The sequence below is a fragment of the Canis aureus genome, chromosome 16 (genome assembly GCF_053574225.1).
Source record: "Canis aureus isolate CA01 chromosome 16, VMU_Caureus_v.1.0, whole genome shotgun sequence".
NCBI lineage: Eukaryota > Metazoa > Chordata > Mammalia > Carnivora > Canidae > Canis > Canis aureus.
The window spans coordinates 49,044,506-49,068,811 of NC_135626.1; the positions used below are offsets into that span (position 1 = coordinate 49,044,506).

Sequence of the window (24,306 nt, forward strand, 5' to 3'; positions counted from 1 at the left end):
CCCTCTAGAGTTGCTAGAAGCTTTTAATGCTGGTCCTGGTTTAAGCTTGTTAGACAAGGGAAAGAGGGCATGGTGAACAATCTTATCACCTTAATTGTTTTTCTTCTGTACTGTTCCATGAGAAGTCTGTAAAAACCCTGTGGGATGGGAGGGGGCCAGCCAGATGGTGGAGGCTGGATGTAGGCAGATGCTATCAGGAAGGATAAAGAGGCTGAAAAAGAAGGCAACCAGTATATTCTAGTGACCTGCTTTTAGAAAATCTGCTCTGTAAAAACTCAATTATTATTTCACTATATGCTAAATAAATTTCATTGATTCTAAGATGTACTTTTTTCCCTTCACATTTTAACATCTCTAAAACTGGGATGCATCTTGTGATTGCTGTGATAATAAAGAACTGTGTCAGTTTAATAGGCCGAGGCTTTCTTTTTTTGTAGTGGCACATAAAAAATAATGGCTATATAGTTTCCTATAGTTAATGGTGTTTTAGATTTGATACAGTAAATGATACAGATTGTTGGGGACATCACAACCATTGGATTTTATTGTTTAGACCAGGGCTGTAGGTATAAGACCCAACCAATGGCTAGAGGTCACACACCTTCATTCTCTAATAAGGGGGACATGTGTAAGATTCTACCATTGGAGAAAACATCACAATTCAATGGGTTATTATACGTTTTAAATCATATGTGCTATAAGGTAGAAAGGAACATGTATATCTAGTAAATCCATCACTATAGATAGAAAAGCAACTCATAGTCTGTTCTATATCAGTAGGGAGGTTTAGGGACATTCTTACATAGCACAGACATTATTTCCTAGAAATTTTCCTGAAGCCAAATAACTGTTTATAGATGTATAAACTGTATTACAGACGCATTTCATTCTAGTGCTATTCAAATAGCATTTTATGTTTATAATGCTGTAATTATTTCATATAAATATCAAGTTAAACACAATACAATTCTGATTACAAGCCAACTGACATGAAGCTCTGATTTTCTTTTACAATCTTAAGATATGGTACATATTTATATAAATTAATGTAACAAACTTCATTGCGCATGTGAAAGTCCCGAGGCCACAGTTTTCTTTTTTTTTAGAGGGAGGGTGGGAGGGAAAGAGAGAGAGGTATAAGAAGAGAGGGAGAGAGAGAATCCCAAGTAGGCTCCATACACAGTGCAGAGCCTAACACAGGGCTTGATCTCACAACCCTGAGATCATGACCTGAGCCAAAATCAAGAGTCAGATGCCTAACCGACTAAGCCACCCAAGTGCCCCCATAAAATTTTATTCTGATAAGAAATTCATATCAATAAAAATAAGTCTTCCATTTAGGTCACTCCCTTCTTAAATGTTTTTAAGAAATTCTTTCAAGTACAGTACTAGAATGTGTATGATATTCATCACTATGATTGCTAGCCTTATAATTCCTCTACATTGTCATCAGGCCATAGTGCTTTTCATCCTCCTGGGTTCCATGTGCATGGCCCAGCAATAGTGTGCTGGGACAGGCTGTGCTGATGGGAGCAGTAAAGCAACATGTCCCTCCCACAGTTCTTATTCAGAAGACATGAACTCCAGAGCTGCCGGCATCCTGGTTAGTTCCTTCCCCTCAGTCTGTCCTCTGGCTTCCCACAGGGTAGAGTCCCAGAGACAGCAGCTGTTTCCAGCTGCACATTTTCCTTTAATCTGTCTTGGGCTCGTAAGCTGCAGCTGCCTGGCATCTGTTCCCTTTAGTCTTACAGAGGGAGGGATTGTTTGAGAAGTAAATTCCTGAGCTTTGGACCATTCTACATGATGTTAAAGAAGCCATGAAACCTACCTATGATATTTGCCATGAATGGAAACATCACAATTTGATAGATCATTATAAATTTTAAATGAATTCAAGTGCCTCCGTTATTTTTAATAACACTCTGACTAACCAAAACACATACCCTCCTTGTTTAAAAAAATATTCCCCCTAACTTGGCCATCTCAATATTGGTCTACTTTTCCTGGCTAATATGACACATATCTGTGGTGACTCTAAAGCTTTCATTGCCCTGATTTCATAAAAACATAGAAAAGGTTATTAATGTTTCTCCAGATGTTCTAGTTTAGACTTGGAGGAAAGACAGCAATCATTTCCTGCAAAGGCCACAAAGCAAGAAGCTTCTGTTTCTGTAGTAAGTACCAAGCAATATAGAAATCTCTTGGCTACAGATGAAAACGGATGCATGGGGCTGTGCCTTTAGGGTGGTACCTTCATTTTGCATCCAGATAGTAACTTTACTTATATCAGTTTAACCACGTCAGATACCACTCTGCCATGATAACTAACTTGGTTAAGTCAGAGGTGTGGATAAAAACTTAACCTCCTGGTTTACACTGCAGGTGGAGTTATTTTGATGGGAGAAATATTTATACTTAACAGCTACAAGGATCATATAAAAGAAGAGAGAGGCCACAACCATTTTTTGCTCTGGTTTGGCACGCTGTAAGGAAACTTTCAGTCTTTTAAAAATATTTGGAAACAAGAGCAGGGTAAGATTTTGGTTGAAAGAAGACTCTGGTGCTAATGATTTGGAGAATCCAAAGGGAGAGAGGATTGGAAGAAGGATAGCGCTTGACTTTTTACTTTGGCTGAATCAATCTCCAGTAAAAAGCCATTAGATGGAGACTGCTAAAGGTATGTCAGAGGAAAAATCAGGGTGTGTGATGCAAAGTATCTCCATATGAACACACAACATTAATGAGAAAAGAGAGTAATGTTTACTGAAGTACCTGTCTCTCCCCAGAGACTGTCAAAACTGTTGATCTGTGCTCGCTCTACTTCTTCTTCATCTTTTTCTGGAAGATCAAGTAGGTAGGAGACAATCTGAAACAAGAAATTGTGTCAGTTCAAACTTCAGGTGGAAAACTATGCTACCAACTCTAGCCTGTGCGGTTTGAAAGATACCTGGATGACCCAAGTATGATGAAAACTCTTGCACAGAAACCAGAACTGACTATCCCAACAAAGAAATGAAAGCTGCCATGATAAGCATTTGTTTTATTAGCTACAGTTTATACGTTTCTCTTGAACATGACTCACTTATATAGCCTGTTATTTTTAAAAAATTATTTATTCCTCACATTTAAGTTAAAGAAGCAACCCTCATTCTCCCAATAAGAATACCAATAAATAAAGAGGAAAAAACCCAATCAATAAATAAAAACCAGAAAACAAATATGGAGAAAACAGAGGGCCTGTATTTCATCAGAGTCAGGCAATGATCTTTTTTCTGCTTGCAAGTACAAGGACTGCTTTGGGGATAATAAAGGCAGAACGAGGGGCACCTGGGTGGTTCAGTGGTTGAGTGTCTGCCTTTGGCTCAGGGCATGATCCCAGGCTTCTGGGATCGAGTCCTGCATTAGGTTCCCTGTGGGGAACCTGCTTCTCCCTCTGCCTGTGTCTCTGCCTCTCTCTCTGTGTGTCTCTCATGAATAAATTAAAAAAAAAAAAAAAAAGGCAGAACGACTACTAGCATTAAAGTGCCTGTAGAGAGAATTTAAAACCTAGAGATATTAGAAATCCCAGTTTTACTTAATATTCCCTTGGTGACATATCAGGTCAGTTGGCAGGGTAGCTGTGTCATAGAAGTATCCCATGTAGTGGTGAGCCAACGTGTACTGACCCATGAAAGTTGAGCACTACGTTTTCAGGAATTTTGTAAGTCAGTTATTAAACGAAGCTGTTTATTAAAAATTAAATAACAAATAAATTATATTTTAAAAAAGGTTAAAAAATATAAACTCTTGTGATTTCTTAATTATTTAACTACACTTTACATTATCCATGCCCTTGAGGTTATTTATATGTATTGTGTCTGTATGGTGGAAATATCACATCATGGTGTGTGCTACTATGCGTCTCTTCTCAACTCTGTGTTTAGCAATGCCACAATGGCAGCTCTATATCAGTTCTGGGGGTAGCTGGGAAATTGGCAAACATTACAAATCAAGATTTGATTTAGTGCTAAAGTCTCAAAGAGGTTCCAGTTTAATGAGTATGATTTGTATGAGGGTGAGAAGTAGTTTAACACAGATCACATATCAAATATAATGACAATAAAGTTATTGTGAAAAAAGCAAAAAAGATCATCTATAAATGATCTATGAGTTGCAACCATAGGTTGGCTGCCAATATAAATGTCACAAAAATCAAGCATTCCATTAAGAGTACTGCATATTTCATCATTTATAAACTGTGTGCTACATATTCTTCATATCATTAAAATTTGTACTAATTTTAAGTATGAATGCACACACACACACACTTCTGCTCTATTACACAATTGTCTTGGAACTGGATGTTCAATATTTCTTAGCATTTATTAATTCCATACATTTGCCACTATATTATTACTATCATTAGTAAAAATATCATTTGTATAGTGTTTAACAGTTCACTAAGACCCTTTCACACCAGCTGTGTAAAAAAGAATTTATTAGAGTCATTTATTTTACTGATGGGAAATGAAGATTCTAAGATATTAGGTAAACTGTCCAAGGTCCAGAGCAAATGATGTAGCAAACTGGGACTCAAACCTGGTCCTTCTGAAATTTCAAATGTTGTGTTCTTCCCATTCTACACTGCCTACCCATGTGAGTACAGGTCAATAAATAATCCCTAGGAGTCCAGTGTCACTGTCTGTTAAGCAAGATGGGGAGGAATTGGATTAGATGATTTCCAAACTTCTTTCCCACTCTGACATGCTATGTTCATAATTCTAGATATGCTGGTATTTGAGAATTCAAGTGCTTCATGGAGTTCAGTCTCTTATTCCCCAAAACAGTGACCAAAAAGCTAATTCACATTAATTAGTAAGATAATTTTATAATAATGCAACCATTTTCCTCCTGTTTCCTAGGTCTTTCAATACATAGCCTGAAAAAAACCTAAAAACCCTAAACCTTATCACCTGCTTTCTTACCTCCGTATAACCCATGCTGGCTGCAGCAATGAGGGCTTGCTGGATAGCATGGCTCTTCTTAAATACTCCTTGCTGCTGGCCAGCCATTGTCCAGTCACATTGAATCAAAAATTTGACAACCTCCAGATGACCTCGGAGAGCAGCATGGACCAAAGCACACTGACCATTCTTGTCCAAATGATCCACCTAAGGGGAAGGACAGAGAAATGTATGTGAACAAAGATTTGTAGCCACACTCCTAATCCAGTCACATTGGTCCACTGTACATGACTAGACTACCAAGAGTCATCCCTTCCCATACCGTGAACCAATATCTGGGCAAATCTAGAAAGTTCTCTCCTACTCAGGCTAGATCATTGCTGAGCTAGAACTCTGGCAGATGTCCCTCAGGGGAGAACCTCTTTTCATAAGGTCAGCCTTTGTTTCCATAGAGAAAGGAACTAAAAAAACAAAATTCCCGGCTCCAGCTTTGTTTTCCTGAGGTACATTCTCTTTTGTCCTCAAATAGTTCTTTTCAGACCAAGCTTTCAAAGACTTGTAGCTCTGCTGGCACAAAAAACTGTCTTTGAAATCATAAAAGGAAAGAAAAACATTTTGAAGCTCAAATTTTTTGGTCTCCAAAGCAGCAAAATACTTCACATCATGAATCATACTTTTGACCACCAAACTTTGGTAGAGGCTGCTTTTTTTCTTCCAATGGGAGAGCAGAATCTCCAAGTTCTGGTCAAAATGGCTAGAGGTACTTGGAGCTTAATGCTGGACTATGTTCCAATAGCAGCTTTTATGGTTGCAGTGCTGGTTGCAAATTTAGGTTGAAAGGAGCCTGGTTAAGATCGATCTACCAGAAGGCAGCCAAAAGCTTCAACAGAAGAGTAGCTTTTTCTGGCAGGTGGGCTGAACACTTGACACCTAAGTTCTGCATCTGGTTCTCCTCAGCTTTAGTTCCACCCAGCAATCTACTTAACAAATGTTTACTGAATGCCTACTTTGTGCAAGGTACCACATAGGATGAAAAGCGAGTAAGGCAGTAAAACGTAGATTATTCTGTACTCAAGGACTTTCAAACAAGGTAGGGGAGATGCGACCAACAGGACAAAAACCTGTCCAACAAAGGATAACGAATGATGTAAGGAAAGTACAGGTGCAATAAAACTGGAGAGAATTCCTACCTGGAATCAGTAACCGATTCTGAAGGAAAGGTGCTGTAGTCTAAACATTTTTGTCCCCTTGAAAGCATATGTTGGAATTTCCACTCCTAATGTAATGATATTAAATGGAAAGGGGACCTTTGAGGAAGTGATAAGTGTCCTACTAGAGAGGCCCCGGAGAGCTTGCTTTCTCCCTTCCACCATGGGAGGACATAACAAGAAGGTATGGCCTATAAGCCAGGAAGCTCTCAACAGATGCTCCATCTGGCACTGTGATCTTGAGACTTAGTCTCAGAACTGTGAGATATAAATGCTGCCGATTATTTATTCAGTCTATGGTACTTTGTTACAGCAGCCCAAACAGACTAAGAAAAGGCCCAACTCAACTGGCTGAGATAGGAAATTATTAACTCTAGTTTTTGAAAGTGTGAGGTACATGGAGGGGGAGCTTAAACTACAAAGTTGAGAGGGTCTTTTGGGACCAGAGCATGGATATTTCTGAATGCTAGGCTAAATGGTCTGAATTTTAGTCAGAGGTAATGGAGAGTCATTGAGAATTTTCATGCTCATACTAAATTTTCAAAAACTAAGGGGATAAATAAAAAGGTGCTTTGGCTCCTTAGAGAAATGATTAATTCCTGGGCTGAGGCATTAATAGTAAACGATGAATGTGGAACATCTTGTGGTGCCAGAAAGTATAGAAATGCTGATAAAATAATTTAGTGGAAGTTGAAAGGACACAAGAGCCAACTTGAAGGAGCTCCCAAAGGCCAAATCTTAGGCAATTTGAGCAACAAAATAAATAATAATGGCAATGAGTTACAGGTCATAGTATAAAATAAATATAGAGATCCATAGTGCTATAAACAGATAATTAAACAAATACATCTATTGGGGAGAAGGGATAGCTCATCCCTGCATTAAAATTCTGACTAATAAATGTTGAAGGACTGAAGGAAATAGAAAATCGCAAAAAACACCACAGCAATCATTATTGCAGAAAGAATCTCTGATGGATACTAAAATCAGTGGACAAAAGCATGAGAGACAAGATTTTTGTCCAGTCTCAAAGCATTTCCCTCAAAGATACTTCTTAGTTACAAAGGGAAAAAGAGGAACTTCAGGTCTGAGAAACCTAGAGGACACAATCTTACCCAAGCAATAGAGGTCAGCACCCCCTGTTAGCACACAGCAACATTACATACCTTCCTAAGTGCTGCAATTGTAAGGGCACAGCAACACTTCTATGATATTCTTGCTGACAAGATATAAACTCAACCTAACAATGAGAAAATATCAAACTAAAACTGAAGAACATTCTACACCTAACTGGCTAGCATTCTTCAGTATTTTGGTGCTGACACCATGGGAGAGAGTCTGAGGATGGAGACCAGAGGACAAAATCTCAGTGAACACTGACATTAGGAGAAGGAAAAGAGAAGAGCAACCAGACAGGCAGGAAAAAAATTCTGGGAAGTGTTGTGTCAATACCGCCAACATTATTAGAGGGGTGAGAAATGAGAAAAAGTTACTTTATTTGGTGATCAGCAGTTGTTTGTGACTACTTTTGAGATCAGAGTGTCAGTTAAACGCCAAGAGGCTAGGTGTTTTCTTTCTTTTTTTTTTTTTTAAAGATTTTATTTTTAAGTAATCTCTACACTGAGCATGGGGCTTGAACTTATCACCCTAAGATCAAGAGTCACATGCTCTACCGACTAAGCCAGCCAGGTGCCCCCTGCCCTTATTTTTCTTAAAGAATACTATTTATTAGGCTCTGCAAGAGATGAAAAGAGACTTTATCTCTCTTTTTGAAAAGTTTATTTATTTGAGAGAGAGCACATACGTGCATGCATGTTCGCACGTGTGAGCAGGGGGAGGAGTAAAGGGAGAGGGAGAAGGAAGCAGAGTGAGCACAACACAGGGCTCAATCTCATGACCCTGAGATCACAACCTGAGCCAAAATCAAGAGTCGGAGCTTAAATGACTGAGCCACCCAGGTGTCCCAAGACTTTACCTCTTTTTAAAAAGGTTTCCTCACTTTTAATTCTCATGGTGACCCCATTAATCCCTTTTATGGATGAAAACAGTGAGACTGAGAGGTTAAATGACTTGTCCAAGCCTCAGAGAAAGGAAGTGTAAATGGAGGTTTTGATCAAGTTGTGTCTGATCCTAAAGTTTATCATTTTAACGATTGTACTCTTCTTTCTCTCATGGAAGCAGGACTAAAAGTGGCTAAGGGATAGTAAGGAAGCAGAAGTGGCAAGTAGAGATGACTCTTAGGGCAGGATGGGTGGACATGGAAGGGAAGGGATGGGATGGTGGCTTCTGGTTAGCAGGAGACAGGGAAGTTGCCTTTTTGGGTTACAGGAGACATTCATAGGTTTGTTGAGAAATTAGAAAAAGAGTGAAACAAATTGTAAGAAAAGGGCAATATACAGAGATAAAAAGATATATATGGAGGCAAGGCCTTGGGAAAGAAGGGTAAACATTTCCTTCTCTGAGGTAGAAGTGAAGTGAGTGTCGGTAGGATTAAGAGTTTTGAGACAGAGGCACGTGGAGATGACCTCAATCTTCGTAACCCAGGAGGGCACGAGGTGTGACAGGGTCTTGAGAAGACTGCAAATGATTTCCCTATCTGCTCTGGGGGAAACGGGAGATGGCTAGAATGATAACTGGGCAGGAGGAAAGACCCAACTGCAGCTGGAATATGAACTGACAGCAGTAATAAGGCCCAGTTGTTCTGGTTTTACAGATGTTCATTCAAATGAATAGGACATTACAGGTCCGTGTCACAGTGGACACCCAAGGCTCTAGGATCTCACTGAGAGTCTCATGTCCCACTTTCCAAAGGTCTCAGCAGTCCCCCATTCTTCTCTGGTAGGAACAATGGACGACACCTCAGCACGAGGTTGCACATATTATTTATATTTCACTGCAAAACCACCAAAATCCTCTGTCTGTTTTCAAGACTGAAACAAAATGCCACAAGGCTACAATTTTCCCCAGAGGCTTACAATTTTGAGACCAGTATTTTTCTCTTCACCGAAATTTTGAAATTGAGTTCTTTTATATCAGCAGCTCTTGAGATACTATAAAGCAAACACTTTCCCAGAATGGTCTTCAGAGAATTAAAGTATAGTAGCAGAAACACTGCTGAGTGCCCCTGGCTGGTCTGAGTATAAACAGGGAATCATGTTCTCTTCATACCTCTGCGATGTGGGTCTTCAAGGCTAAGGTGAGGGAGTCTGGCCTATGTTCTTACCTCCACGGCTAACTTCTCTTCTCTACACATGAAAGGCTTAGCGCCTATGGGCACGGTTCAGTTCAGACTTCCCACAGCCTCTTTGCATCTTCACTTCTTCCTCGCTCTGTGCTCAGCAGAGAATTCCTTGGTTTTTAGGTGGGGACTTTCTGTGGCTGCTGCTAAAGTGCAGTTTCCTAAATGCTTCCCAAGGGTTTTACCAGAGGTGGTATGGAATGGGCAGCGGCAAGTGGGCAAACACTGAGATGTCTGCAGAAGCAGTATTCCCCATGGCCTGATCCTACTAGGTCTGATGTGCTCAGCCCAGACTCATGAGGTAACACAGGGGAAAAGGAAGACTCTATGGCAGGGAGAAAAAGTGGGGGAAGGACAAGTAGCGGGGTGGGGAAACATTACCTTAGCACGTTTCTTGCATAGCAGCACAACGATGCTCAGGTAGCCCGCTGCTGCTGCGTAGCCCAAGGGAGTCAGGCCACTTTCAGAAGAGGCATCCACGTTGGCCCCAAACTCCAACAGCAGGGCCACCATTTCTGTGTAGCCAAGATGAGACTGGACACACAGAATTGGAGCGTTATTTAAAACCTCTGTCCGGTAATTAATGTTGGCACCTCCCAAAATCAGCAGCCGGCTGACCTAGAAATAAGTAAATAGAAATTACACTCAGGCATGTATCAGTTGCATCCTTTCAGTCCTTTAATGAAGCCACCCGGGACCCCATACAACAGCACCTAGTAGCATTCAGTAACTGCTTTATTTTATACCTTTTTTGATACCTTGCCTTCAGAAAGGGATGTAAAAAGTCTCCTTTACACGAACTGCTCAGTCATAAGAGCAAACGCCACCACACTATAGTGCTGAATGAACACAGTCTCTACTAAGTGAACTGCTGGTCAGAAAAGCTCCTACCAAAACAAAGCCTACCAAGATAGATTTACTGCCTACCTAATCCTATAAATCAGAGTTAGTTCATATAAGGCAGTAGCTCAACAGGTGTGGTCTTCAATTCACAGAATAAAATACAATAATTAAAATATATTAGATTATCAATAAAACGTTGATTGACAGTAAAGAGTCTAAGGTTAAGTCAAAGATCAGTTAAATAGCTACTTAAGGGCAGCCCCGATGGCTTAGTGGTTTAGTGCTGCCTTCAACACAGGGCATGATCCTGGGGACGTGGGATCGAGTCCCACATTGGGCTCCCCACACAGAGCCTGCTTCTCCCTCTGCCTGTGTCTCTGCCTCTCTCTCTGTCTAATAAATAAATAAATAAAATCTTAAAAAAAAAAAGCTACTTAAATGTCCTAATTTTATTTTTGCACAGCTAATTCTTTAATCTGTCTATAATTTACAAGCATTTACCTTTATATTTGGAGTGTAGAGATTCCGTAAAGATGCCAATGCCATGGAAAGACCTTCTGTGCTATAAGAGATCCAGAGACCTTGGAGGATGGAAGATGACACACCAACTTTTTTACTCAAACCCTGAAAAAGAAACAGACAATTAAATTATTAGCCCAGCTGAAGAGTACCATGAGTAGTTAGTGGCTTCTAGATTTGTGGTACTAAGAAATGAGAGTAAAGTCTTGCCCTAACTACGTCCATGCCCAGCAAAACCAATCCACCTATGGGGACAAAGACTAGTCCTGTAGGAACAGGCTGATTTAAACTGTCCCTACCTTAGTAGTCTCTGGCAACAAATCTACTTAATACCCTTCTTTTTCTGTTGTGTCTGGATGTAATTCTTTCCCCATACCTTTTCTATTAGCCTTCTTGAATCACTCTCTTAAATTCAAGCTACTAAAGTACACACTGTGACAAAGATAATGCAATGTGGTCACTGATCTCCATTTTATTTTATTCCTTGGCATTTGGGAAAATGATGTTTCCCAGTCTCTACAGTTAGTGGAGTGGGCCATGTGTCTGACTTCTGGCTAGTGAAGTATGGGCAGAAATGGTATGTTGTGTCCAGGGATGGCCCTAAAGCCCCACATTTTCTATTGCTCCTCTTGACTGCAGGATGAATGATCCAGTGGAGGATTTGGAGGTTCTAGACTATTTCAGAATCACTGCAAGGAGGGAGTCTGCCTAATGATCTGCCCTGGACTGCAATATGAAAGAGAAATGAACAAAGCCACTGAGATCTTACAGGTTTGTTACAGAAGCTAGCACTCCTCACCCTGCCTAATACACTCTAAAGTGATCACATCTGTTTATGTTAGGAAAACAACAACATAGGTTTGATCACCATCAGCAATAAATTTTCTTTAGTATGACTGGCATAGGTTCCATTGCATGTACTAATGTTTGCTCCTTTCATTGCAGCTTCTTCCAAGGTCAGAAAAAAAATTTTTTTGTATTTTTTTTTTAATTGGATTTCGATTTGTCAACATACAGCCTAACACCCAGTGCTCATCCCATCAAGTGCCCCCCTCAGTGCCCATCACCCAGTTACCCCATCTCCCTGCCCACCTCCCCCTCCACTAATCCCTTGTTTGTTTCCCAGAGTTAGGAGTCTCTCATGTTCTGTCACCCTCTCTGATATTTCCCACTCATTTTCTCTCCTCTCCCTTATAATCCCTTTCACCATTTTTTAATATTCCCCATATGAATGTAACCATATAATGTTCGTCCTTCTCCAATTGCAAAGGTCAGAAAATTTTTAAAAAATTTCTGGATAGTCAGATATTCTATCATTTTACTATTCTGTCTATATCTGGATGAAGTGAGTAAAGCAGGAAATCCCGAGGGAAGGAAGGTACTAACAATGAATGGTACCTAATAAAGTGGCTCTGGGGAGGTATTCTCTTAAAAAACGTAAGCTACTTCTGTCTGCTTTGTTCCTTGAAATGCAGGTTGTTCTTGCCTAGAATACCTACTTATGTCCAAAATAGCAATTCATGGCCAACATTGTTTTATTTATACTCCTAACCCTATTCTCCCCTTTTCCCATAACTGAATTATTTTGAAGCTATTTCAGTAAATGCCTCTAAAAAAATAAGGGGTATTTTTAAAACAAAGCCCAACATCATTATCATACCTAAAATTAACAAGGATTCTATGATATGAAATATCTAGTGTTCAAATTTCCTTGACTGTATCTAAAAGAGAAATAATTTTTTTTCTAAGTTGTGATCCATAGAAGGTCCACATACTGTAACTGGTTTTAAAACTTTAAAAATGTAAAGAAAAATGAGATATTCTTCTATTAATTTCTTAAATAAAATATTGTGCACATATTTCATACATGTACACATGGTTTTGCCTCATTTTATTTCAAGAGAGACATAGTAGTCTGTTATATTGATATATCATAATCAAAATTTACTTATAGATGAGTTAGGTTCTAGAGCTTACCTCCACTGTAGATCCTGGAAAACCAGGAACTTAGCTCTGACTCCCTCTTTGGGCCTCAGTCTCCTAATCTAGACTATATGTGAGCCTCATCAGATCTTCTGAGAGAAAAGTAAACTATATTAACCAATTATACAGAAAAATCATTAGAAATAAATATTTATAGTCCAATAGAGGAAGCTTTTAGTAATAGAAGACAAGCTCTGTATATTATGGTTGAAGGAAAAAAAAAGGAAGGGAATTCAGCATTTATTCAGTATCAGGTTTTGTACTAGGGCCTCTGATACATTAGCTCCTTTAATCTAATCTCCATGACAGCCTATGAAGTTGAATTTATTACTATTTTTATATAGGAGGAAACAATGCAGAGAGGGCTAAGTAATTTGTCCAAAGTCACAGAACCATTAAAAAGTAGAGCTGGAATTTGAAGCCAAGTTCTTTTAACACGACCTTTAATTCATGCTCCTTCCATTAGACCAAGTTAAACCTAAGTAAGGACTTCAATTCTGAATTCTTAGCTGGAAAGTAGCAACTAAAATAAACGAAGCAGCTGATTGTTGGCTTCTCCTTTTGCCTTTCTTATCCATTCTCCACCTCTGAGTGTCTTTTCCAAAACTGTCCTTTTTTTATCCTATAGGCTTTACTCTTGGCTATGACCTTTACTCTTACGATTTCCTTCCTTCCCTTCCTTCCTTCCTTCCTTCCTTCCTTCCTTCCTTCCTTCCTTCCTTCCTTCCTTCCTCCCTCCCTCCCTCCCTCCCTCCCTCCCTTCTTTCTCTTTCTTTTCTTTTTAAAGATTTATTTATTTATTTATTTATGATAGACAGACAGAGAGAGAGAGAGAGAGGCAGAGACACAGGCAGAGGGAGAAGCAGGCTCCATGCCGGGAGCCTGACGTGGGACTCAATCCCGGGACTCCAGGATCGTGCCCTGGGCCAAAGGCAGGCGCTAAACCGCTGAGCCACCCAGGGATCCCCTCTTTTCTTTTCTTTTCTTTTCTTTTCTTTTCTTTTCTTTTTTTTTCTTTTCTGTTTTTTCTTTTCTGTTTTTTCTTTTCTTTCTTTTCTTTTCTTTTCTTTCAAGATTTTATGTATTTATTTATGAGAGACACAGAGAGAGAGGCAGAGACACAGGCAGAGGGAGAAGCAGGCTCCATGCAGGGAGCCTGATGCGGGACTCCATCCCAGGATTCCAGGATCATGCCCTGGGCCGAAGGTGGCGCTAAACTGCTGAGTCACCCAGGGATCCAACTCTTACGATTTCAACTAAGCATTCTTTCTTTTCTAACTATGATATTTAAAGCAAAACTATGACTATGACCTGTAATGGTCAACTTTCTCTTTAACACTGACTTATGTGAAATTCCTTAGATATGTCACTTAATCCATAGAATATTATGAAGATTATCCTACAGAAGAATAACGCTGGACCAGTGTTTATTAAAGTTACATGGCAATTCTATTTTTGTTCAAGATCTCTGGCAACACAGGGAGTTCAGAAAATGCTGTATGTAGCTTCTTGTGAAGATAGAGCAACTCACTCCTCTGCTCAGGGCCTATAAATTTGGGCTTAATTTTCTTGACTGTAAATTGCTTCTTTTTTCTGTGTGATACCCAGGACAGTTTGGTCATTTAGGGATACCAAAGGAATTTTAAATGAAAAACCCTAAGATGTTTAGAGAAAAGCTGGATGTTCTCAGAATACCAAGTCATAATTTCTGCTTAAGGGGACTTGGATGTATGTCTAATTCTGGTCATGGTGGATCTAAACTTGATCCTGCTAAGGACAACTAGAAAAGAACTGTACAAAATTTAAAAATTATCTTCATTAATGACATGGGAGGAATAATAAGTGGGAGAATTACTAGACCAAGGAAGGTTAGGATGGAGCCCAGGAGAGCAGTTTAGATCTACTTTTCTTGTTGATGTGTTTGCCATTTCTGCAGAGTTAGCAAGGAGTATTTTTGATAGCTTTGGGATTTTTAGGGCAGTGAAACACTTCTATATGATACTGTAATGGTCGATACATATTAGCCATTTGGCAAAATCGACAGAAGCATACAACCCATTTAAACCCTAACATAAACTATGGACTTCAGTTAATAATGATGCATCAATATAGGTTCATCAATTATAGCAATACATTATACCAATGTAAGAAGATAATACTAGGGCAAACTGTGGTGGGAGAGTGAGTATATGGAAATTCTCTGTATTTTCTTTAAACCTAAAACTGCTCTAAGAAATAGTCTATTAATAAAAAACAAACAACAACAACAACAAAAAAAACAAATCAAAAACAAACAAAAAACCCTGGATTCTATTCTAGAACAATGAATGATAATCTCTGGGAGTAAAGCTCAGGGGTGTGTGTGTGTGTGTGTGTGTGTGTGTGTGTATGTGTGTGTACATATGTTTAAAGTTCTCCAGGAGAATCTAATGTATAGCCAAAGTTGAAAGCCAATGATAACCTACAGATAAATCTCAAATATACAAAGTTGAGTGAAAAAGTTATAGAATTATATGAAGAGTATGATTCTGTATATGTCAAGTTTAAAACATAATGAAATAATTCTGTATATTGTTTATAAAGACATTTCTATGTTGGAAAAGTATAAAATATGGGTAAGAACACATGTGAACTTCAGGGTAGAGATTATCTCTGAAAAGGGAGAGAAACAGGATTAAGAGAGAGCTTCTACTATATGTGTTAAATTTTCATTTCTTCAAAATAAAGAAAATTATTTGAAGCAAATATGGAAAAATCTTAACATCCATTAAATCTGGTAGATAGTATTCAATTATTCAGTTTTCTGTGCTTTCTGGTATGTTTAAAATATAATAACATTTTAAAAGGAGGGGAATAGGGATATTTCTTCCTCTGAGGCAAGAGAAAGGGAGGTAAGAATTGATGATACTGTAGACTAATTTTTTGGTGAGAGGAAGGGAGTAGTTAAGGGAAGTCACACTCAATGGCTTTGATTTCTTCAGTGACTCATAAATCAGGTTGTTTGTGGAATTAGTTGAGAGCCAGATAAAAAAGAAATGGGAAAAGGAACTGAGTAAAAATAGACCTTGGTCAATGAACTTCAGTGAAATGGTCCAGTAAATAAGTGGCAAAGCAGCACTGAGGGTCCCCATGAGGCTGAAGTAGATACATAGGAAAGAAGCCTGAAATAATAGAGCTAGACTCTAGGATTTGGAATATGAGCTTTACATGTGCCATGGACTTGCTCTACTGATTTCTTCTGCTTGGTGGGGCTGACTCTTTGTTTCTATGAGATATAAGAGGAAAGAGTTTCAGTTTAGTTAAATTGTACCCAACAAATGTGATAGGAAGGATTCCATTATTAGGAAGGATATAGCCAAAAATAACTTGTAATTAATTCTGAGCTGATGGATTCTTAAAGAGAACTTTTGGTTCAAATAACCAGAAAAAGTGTTTTTTTTAATATCTGTAACTACTGCCCAAGTAACAAGGGATCTCTTTTTGTCAGAGATAGATGGTAATGGAGTCCCTTCCTTAAATATTTGTTAGAGTCTAAATTTACAACACTGTTTATTAGCTGGTAGAAAGCCTGCTCAGTAGTTGTGAATACAAACAGGAAAAGCATAAAGAAATGACAGCAATCTCATCTTAGGGATCTTAGCCATGGCTCAGGTATCTTAAGATCATGGCAAAAACTAACCTAGGTGGCTCATCCAAAGAGGTTTTTTAAGGCAAATTATTTAAAAGTATATCATTAGTGATCCACCTGTAGTTATTCAAGCATCTTAAATAAATCATTACTATTCTTATCTGACCATCCATGTGGCTATGTTGAGTTATAATAAAAGGATCCTAGTAAACAAAGGGGTTGGCAAACTATGGCCTGGGGCTAAATCCAGCCTTTCACTAGTTTTTATAAATAATATTTTACTGGAATATGACCATATAAATTTATATCTGCACCACCTCTGGTTGTTTTTGAATTACAATGGCAGAGTTAAGCAGTTTCAATTCAGATTATATGGACTGCAAAGCCATATTTGCTGATTACTGCCGTAGAGGGTGTTAGGTAACCTCTGAAAAGGTTATATTACCATCTGGAATTTATGCTCATTATTATTATTTTTTTAAATTTTTATTTATTTATGATAGTCACAGAGAGAGAGAGAGAGAGAGAGAGAGAGAGAGAGGCAGAGACATAGGCAGAGGGAGAAGCAGGCTCCATGCACCGGGAGCCCGACGTGGGATTCGATCCCGGGTCTCCAGGATTGCGCCCTGGGCCAAAGGCAGGCGCTAAACCGCTGTGCCACCCAGGGATCCCATATGCTCATTATTAATTCTTATTAGCAGGCAAGACATTATTGTTAATAATTTTTTAAAAAGATTTTATTTATTGATTCATGAGAGACAGAGAGAGAGAGAGAGAGAGAGAGAGAGAGAGAGAGGTGCAGAGATATGGGCAGAGGGAGAAGCAGGCTCCCTGGGAGGAGTCCCATGCAGGACTAGATCCCAGGACTCCGGGATCATGCCCTAAGCCAAAGGCAGATGCTCAACCGCTGAGCCACCAGGCATCTAAGGCCTGTTAATAATTTTTTTCTGTTAATAATTTTGATCATAAAACCTTATATTAGATATATGTCTAAGTACTTTTCTTTTATATATATCTATGATTCTTTTAACAATCCTGAGAGTTAGATATTGTTACCATTTTACAGATGAGAAAACAGACTGCTTAACTGAAATGGTAGAGTCCGTACTGGAATTCATGCCTTCTGACTGATGTCGAAGGATCTTTCTTCTACCCACCAGATGCCTACTTATAGCATCTTTCCTCCCGGTCATCAGTTCTGTTCTAGTAAGAAATGTTATAGAACTGAACAATCAAAGAAACATTTTAGAGGGCAGCATTTAGGGAGCTAATCACAAGAGCATTCCAAAACCCTTCTGGTGGCCAGACTCAAACCAATGAAACACCCTGCATTACAAACCAGATTGAAATATTTCTGGCCACAATTTACAAATAGCTTGCTTTCTTTTCATAGATTAAAAAAAAATCTAAATAGCAATTAGAGGATTACAAAATAACCATAAGTGTGCAACACCAGTGGTCCTTAGGGAAGTGCAGATTGAAACTACAGTGAGATACCAGTTTGCACTAAAATGGCTACAATAAGACAGACAATATCTAACAAGTGTTGGCAAGGGCTTGAAAAAACTGGAACCCTCATACACTGTTGGTATGCAGCTTGGAAAATATATTGGTAATTCCTCAAAATGTTAAAGAGTTACTATATGACTTAGTAATTCCATCTTGGTATATTTCCAAAAGAAGTGAAGACATGTTCGTATAAAAACCTAAACACTATTGTAAATGTATTAAATGTCACTGAGCTGTTCACTTTAAAATGGATAGTTTTATTTAAAAAATAAAATAAAAAAGGGGACGCCTGGGTGGCTCAGAGGTTTAGTGCCTGCCTTTGGCCCACGGTGTGATCCTGGAGTCCCAGGATCGAGTCCCACACCGGGCTCCCTGCATGGAGCCTGTTTCTCCCTCTGCCTAGGTCTCTGCCTCTCTCTGTGTCTGTCGAATAAATAAATAAAATCTTAAAAAAAAATCAAAAAAGGGAAAAATCTATAAGCTAATGTTCACAGCAACATTATTCATAATAGCCAAAAAGTAGAAATAACCCAAATGTCCAACTAGTAAATGGATAAATAAAATATGGCATATCTACAAAACAAAATATTACTTGGTAATAAAAAGGAATCGAGTGGGGTGCCTGGGTTAGTTGGTTAAGCATCCAACTCTTGATTTTGGCTCAGGTCATGATCTCAGGGTCATAAGATCCAGCCCTGCATTGGGATCTGTGCTTAACGTGGAGTCTTGTCCTTCTCCTTTTGTACTTACCTTCTGCATGTGTGCGCTCTATCTCTAAAATAAATAAATTTTTAAGAATCTTAAAAAAAAACAAGGTATCAAGTGCTGATACTTGTTATAACACAGATAAACCCTGAAAAAATCCTCAAAGAAGCCAGACACAGAAGGCCACACAGAAAAGTCAAATCTATAGAGATGGAAAGCAGGTTGGTGGTTGCCAGGGAAGTATGAGGAGTACCTTCAAGGAGGCATGAGGTTTATTTTTAGGGTGATGGAAATGTACTATTAGTAGTGATAGTTACACAACTCCGTAAATATACTAAAAGTCACTGATTTGTATACTTAAAATGGGTTACTTTTATGGTATAAAAATTATACTTCAAAAAAAAAATTATACTTCAATGAAGCTGTTAAAAACAGAAAGAATGAAAAGGGCTCCTTAGCCAGCTGAATATCCAGAATTTCAGGTCTATAATCTTGTGCTTTTAAGGTTGTTAATGATACTATGCAACTTTTCATGAACAAAGATAAAGCAGAGAATTTAAAATTAATTGGAAATAAATATAAATTGGACTATATGTCATTGCTGATTGGGAGTTCTAAATGTACTGGTTTAATCATAGAGTCTGTCTTTGCCTTTTCATGACCTTCAACTGTAGGGACTGAAAATTCTAGTACTCAGGGAGAAGCTAAAGTGTATTGACAGGGAGCACTGTGCATTTAAAAGACCCTGAAAAGTATACCATCAGGAAAGTCATAGTCCACGTCTACATTCTTCAGCCCATGGTCATGTCATCACCATATGCTGTGCACCCGAGTATTTATGGCCTGAATCACACATGGAGCCAGTCTTATCTCAGCAACCATGTTGTCTGCAGCAACATAAGATAAAACTGTGTCAACGATAGGAGTGTGTTGTTTAAATGTAGGTTTTCGTTATTGGATATAATCACACTAGGTCAAAGAAACTTCATATCATTTATCTGGTAATGTGTTATTTGTTTATTTTACAGTGTAGGAAAGACAGGAATCAACTTCTTTGCATCTGATCCAAGGCAGATGGTGAAGCTAAAAGCTTAAGTGTTTAAAGTGGTAATGCTTAATACTTAAGTTACTTTCCTATCTAACTGAAGGATAATGATCTCAGAGTTTATAGAAGTAGCAGACACTTTTTGGTCCACTTGAAGTTGGAATGAGACACCTGGCCTGTTATTTTAGTCTCACTCTGCTCCCGCTAAGTAAGGTCACCGGGTAAAGTCATTTTTGGTACAGTGATTTGTTAGATAAGACAATTATGATTCAAATAAAGGACTTGTCACTGTGGGTTTCACTTCTGTACCTCTGCTGAACAGGTTTCTCTGGCTGTGAGCTTATATGCTGGGAAGAATTTGCTAGGCTCTTGGAGTTGCCCTTAATGCCATCCTTTTCTCTGAAGAGAACTGTTTTATCTTTAACAGTATCCCTCGGGGGAAATCCGACACAGAGAACTATTTGAGATACTTGTATTTCTCAATCCTGAGGCAGGAAAAGCACTCTGAAGAGATTGCAGGGTTGGAGGTAGCAGACGCAACAGCAAACTGTGGGCTAGAAAAACCAGGAGAACAAATTTCTTTCCTGACTTTTGTGCTTTATCCCACAACTATTATTTAGACTGTAAATTCCTTGAAATTAGGGACTTTATCTTTTTTGTTTTTGTATCCCTAGGACCTAGTACAGTGCCCACGTAAGTGCTAAATAAACAAATGAATGCATTCACAAAAAATAGGTGAATTATGTGCCATTGTCTGGATTACAAGGCTCTACTCCAGGCTTGTGAATGCCAAGAGAGAGGGATGCTGATCCTATAGAGTTCTTAAAAGTTTTGAAACTACTGGGAGAAAAATTAGGATTATAATTTGAATGAAGAAATGGGAGAAGTAGCTCAAAGAAAGGTTATTGCTGGTTCCACATAAACAATTGGAAAACCATAACATCAGGAATATTAAAATCTTTATAAAACTCTAAGAAAATTGAGAGAGTAATTGCTCTCAGTGCCTTTTTTTTCAGACATTGTGAAAATCTGCTACTAATTGCTATAGCACGGCTGTCTTCAGGAGACGGTAAGTCATATATGGAGTACACATATATATGTGTGTCTACTTCTTACCTAAATGATTATACTTGTACATCTCCTGAAAAGGCCTAGCAATCTGCTAAACTGGGAGATGACAAATGTGGTTCTCTTTCCAAAGGCCTGAAGAGGAACAGGCCACAAATTTTAGGGGATGGATCAATTCTACAACAAAAAGCAAAAAAAAAAAAAAAAAAAAAAAACAAAAAGCAGGGACTACACTGAAATGAGAGTAACTTCATACATAGTGTTAAAGAAAACCTGCTAGAGCTAGAAAGGAAAACTTAACTTCTCTAATTACCTTAAAAATGTGTGCTTTGAGGATGTGATGTCCCAGTTCAATAGTCTGCTGTCGGTTTAGTTTTCCCTCTTGGCGGGAAAACCAGAAAGCAAGTAATGTGTGACCACTCCTGCAAAGAAAAAGAGACTCATTTTAGAATTTTAATGCTCCAATTCTGCACTGGGTGGGGTATTGTTCATACCTCCAGTGAAACATTGTTTCATTCAACCAGTTTCTAAGAGAGGGGACCTGCTGCTGGGCAAATAATGGGTATTGAAAGGTCCCTAGCTTTTACCAGTCCTTTACCCAGATTACATGTGTGAATATCACAAAATGTCATTTCTAGTTGGCTTACACCCATCCCACACACAGATGGCATTAAAAGATGCATTTTTATTTTCTGTCTCTGTGAACTCCTCTTATTTTACCCGTGCTTTAAATGTCAGTGCTCCTTAGGATCTCCTTTTTGGTTCTAGTCTGTCCCTTCTCCATCAGCTCATCCATCCTGAGAGCCTTCACCACCACTTGTATCTTTTTCTTAATCTAGACTTCTAAGATTTACAACAATATACACTCAACTGTTTGTTGTATTTCTCTACCTGGAGGTCCTGCAGTACCTCAAGCTCAACATGTCCCCAGATGAATTAACAACCTCTTTCCCAAGTGAAGTCTTCTTTGATCCCTTCTACCTTTCCCATAGCCAAGAAACAGGGAGTATTTTCTTTTTGGTACAAGCATTATAGATTGTGTATCTGTGTAGTAAAGTAAGTAGCACACTATTTCATGCTCTCTCCTCTACTCGACTGAAGGTTTCCTGACGGCATCCACTCCCCCATTTCTTGATAATGGATCTCCAATCTCTGAAGAAAGAGAAAACTCTCTTTTCTGCCTCTGCACGTTGTCTTATCAGCTCCTGATACTCAGAACTGCAATGGCTCTCTTGCAATCATGTGGTCATCTTGTCTGAAGATAAAGTTAACAGAAGGGTTAAACTAAGAGAACTGTGGAAATACGAAGTATAAGCCCTGACTTTATGGTATCAGAAGCTGCCCGAAGGTTGGACTTGTTATATGAAGTAACACATTTATTTGTTTAAATCTGAATTGGGAGTATTCTAGTTCTTCTAGCTCAAAGCATCTTAATGATAAATTCTTCCTTTAAAAAAGGATTTTATTTATTTATCTGAGGGTTGGGGTGGAGTGGGAGGAGGTGTAAAGGGAGAGGGGAGTGAGAACCAAGCAGACTCCATGCTGAGTGTGGAGCCTAACACAGGGCTCAGTCTCAAGACCCCAAGATCAGACCTGAGCCAAAAACAAGTCTGATGGCCCAACTGACTGCAACACCCAGGCATCTCTGATTTAATCCTTTAAATGTGAATGAATGTATGTATATATGTGTATGTATATAAGATGTGTATTTATTTCTATTTACATTTATGACAGAAATTCTGAGTTATTTATATTCCCTGGAATGCCTAACACAGTATATTGCATATAAACGTTCTCAATAACATTTTTTGGAAGCAAGAGAAAATTGGGTATTAAAGAAAGGATGCCAGATCACCTTTGGGATATGGCTTCTTACCACTTTTGCTCTAGCCTATAAGAACTGCAGACACTTAGAACTGTCTCTCCTGCCCACCAGGTTAGTGGTCATTAGAAACCACCAGGTTCTTTATGTTACTGGTAACAAAACTCTTCTATTCCTTTCACTTGGAGTGCCATAGAAGAGGGAAATGAAACCATTATATCAGTTTCAAGTCTAATGAATTAATCAAAAAGAAGGGGAAAAACTGCAAGTACATTTTTGTTGATGATGTTTCCCTGAAAAGAGGCCCAAATATCTTCTGGATGATTTTCTCTCCTATTGAACACTGGCTACTCTGCCAGGTTTAACATTTGGAGATACCTCACACCAAAGTCTGAAAAACATATACATTTTAAATTTCTTCTTCTTCTTCTTTTTTTTTTTTTTTTCAAGCTTCAGTATAGTATCTGAAGTCTAGGGAATGGGACAGCTTACTCAAGAATATTTACAAAGAGATTTCATTCCAAAGAGACTTCAAAAAGAAATTCTACCATGTTTTAACCTTGAGCTTCAAGAGTTTCTGAGTTCTAGTGGATGCCATTCCAACTTATTTCACTGGATAAGATCAACCATAATGGAAAGGAAGTTATTAAATTGAAAAAAAGTCTCAGAGAAGTGTAGCCTGCATGGAGTCATCGGTATCATCTGAAGGTATGAGCCCAGATTGTTTCACATTCACAAAGTCTGGGAATTGCTATTGAACTTTTATTTATCATTTGAAAGCCCAATTTAGCTGGTAGGCTATTTTAAGAGTATATTAGAAAATGACATGCAATATTTATAAAGTGCCCTATCTCAAGTTCTCAAAATCCTATCCAGTTATTAACACTGAAATTACTGTAGCCTCCCTGGTATAAGAATTATTACTTCAAGTGACTCATCCACAGATTCATCTACATAGTACTACAACCCTTGAATACAGGCCTCTGACCCACTACCTAAGCTTCAGGCCATGCCCAGCAGAGTTAAGATAAAAAACTCACATCTGACAAGGAAATGAATTAGACACAGAACTGATGTTGAACTGCTTTCATTTTACTACCATAAATAAGAATCTCTGGTAAGATGTTTGCATTTCTTTAGTATGCATTTTAGCTAGCTAGAGAGGATAGTGTTTGCTTTTGCTTTTGTTGATCTGGCACTGAGGAGAAACAGCAAGCAAAACAGATCAAGGAAAAGATGAAGTGAGAACTGTGGTTCATTTCTTTTTGGACATAGCATATCTCATTATTCATGAAAGAATGGTTCTGATTGGACTCTGAGTTTAGAGTGTTCAGGACATGAAGGAAAACAGCAATTTATGTCATATACTAACATTTCCATTTGTCCCTTACTGTTTTGATTAAGATATGGTGCCAGTGGCTAACCTACCCTCTGAACGTGTTACACTACATTTGTCTGTGTTTATTTCTATTTTTTTAAAAGATTTTATTTATTTATTCATGAGAGAGGCAGACAGAGAGGCAGAGCCATTGGCAGAGGGTGAAGCAGGGTCCCTGTGGGGAGTCTGATGCGAGACTCAATCCCAGGACCCCGGGATCATGACCTGAGCCAAAGGCAGATGCTCAACCACTGAGCTACCCAGGTGCCCCTATTTCTATTTTTCTGATTATTTGCTCACCCCCAAGCCTTACTCCTTTTGACTCCTAGCCTCGCCATTACCGGCAGCCTTGTAATTGGTTGTATTTTAGCCTTTGAACTCTTTTTCTTTTTTTCCTCCAGCAGTAGGCCCGATTGA

The 24,306-nt window shown here is 38.6% G+C and overlaps 1 protein-coding gene across 12 annotated transcripts in view; it reads right to left on the bottom strand.

Moving 5' to 3' along the window:
• Positions 1 to 24,306, bottom strand: part of TANC2 (tetratricopeptide repeat, ankyrin repeat and coiled-coil containing 2) — a 369,082-nt gene that overhangs the window by 25,933 nt on the left and 318,843 nt on the right. For all 12 annotated transcript variants that reach the window (XM_077853866.1, XM_077853860.1, XM_077853862.1 and 9 more), the window contains 5 exons: positions 21,003 to 21,111; positions 10,734 to 10,856; positions 9,771 to 10,007; positions 4,965 to 5,150; positions 2,773 to 2,866 (listed from right to left, as the gene is read on the bottom strand). In XM_077853866.1, coding sequence (XP_077709992.1) covers positions 2,773 to 2,866; positions 4,965 to 5,150; positions 9,771 to 10,007; positions 10,734 to 10,856; positions 21,003 to 21,111 — 749 coding nt within the window. The remainder of the gene's footprint in view (positions 1 to 2,772; positions 2,867 to 4,964; positions 5,151 to 9,770; positions 10,008 to 10,733; positions 10,857 to 21,002; positions 21,112 to 24,306) is intronic.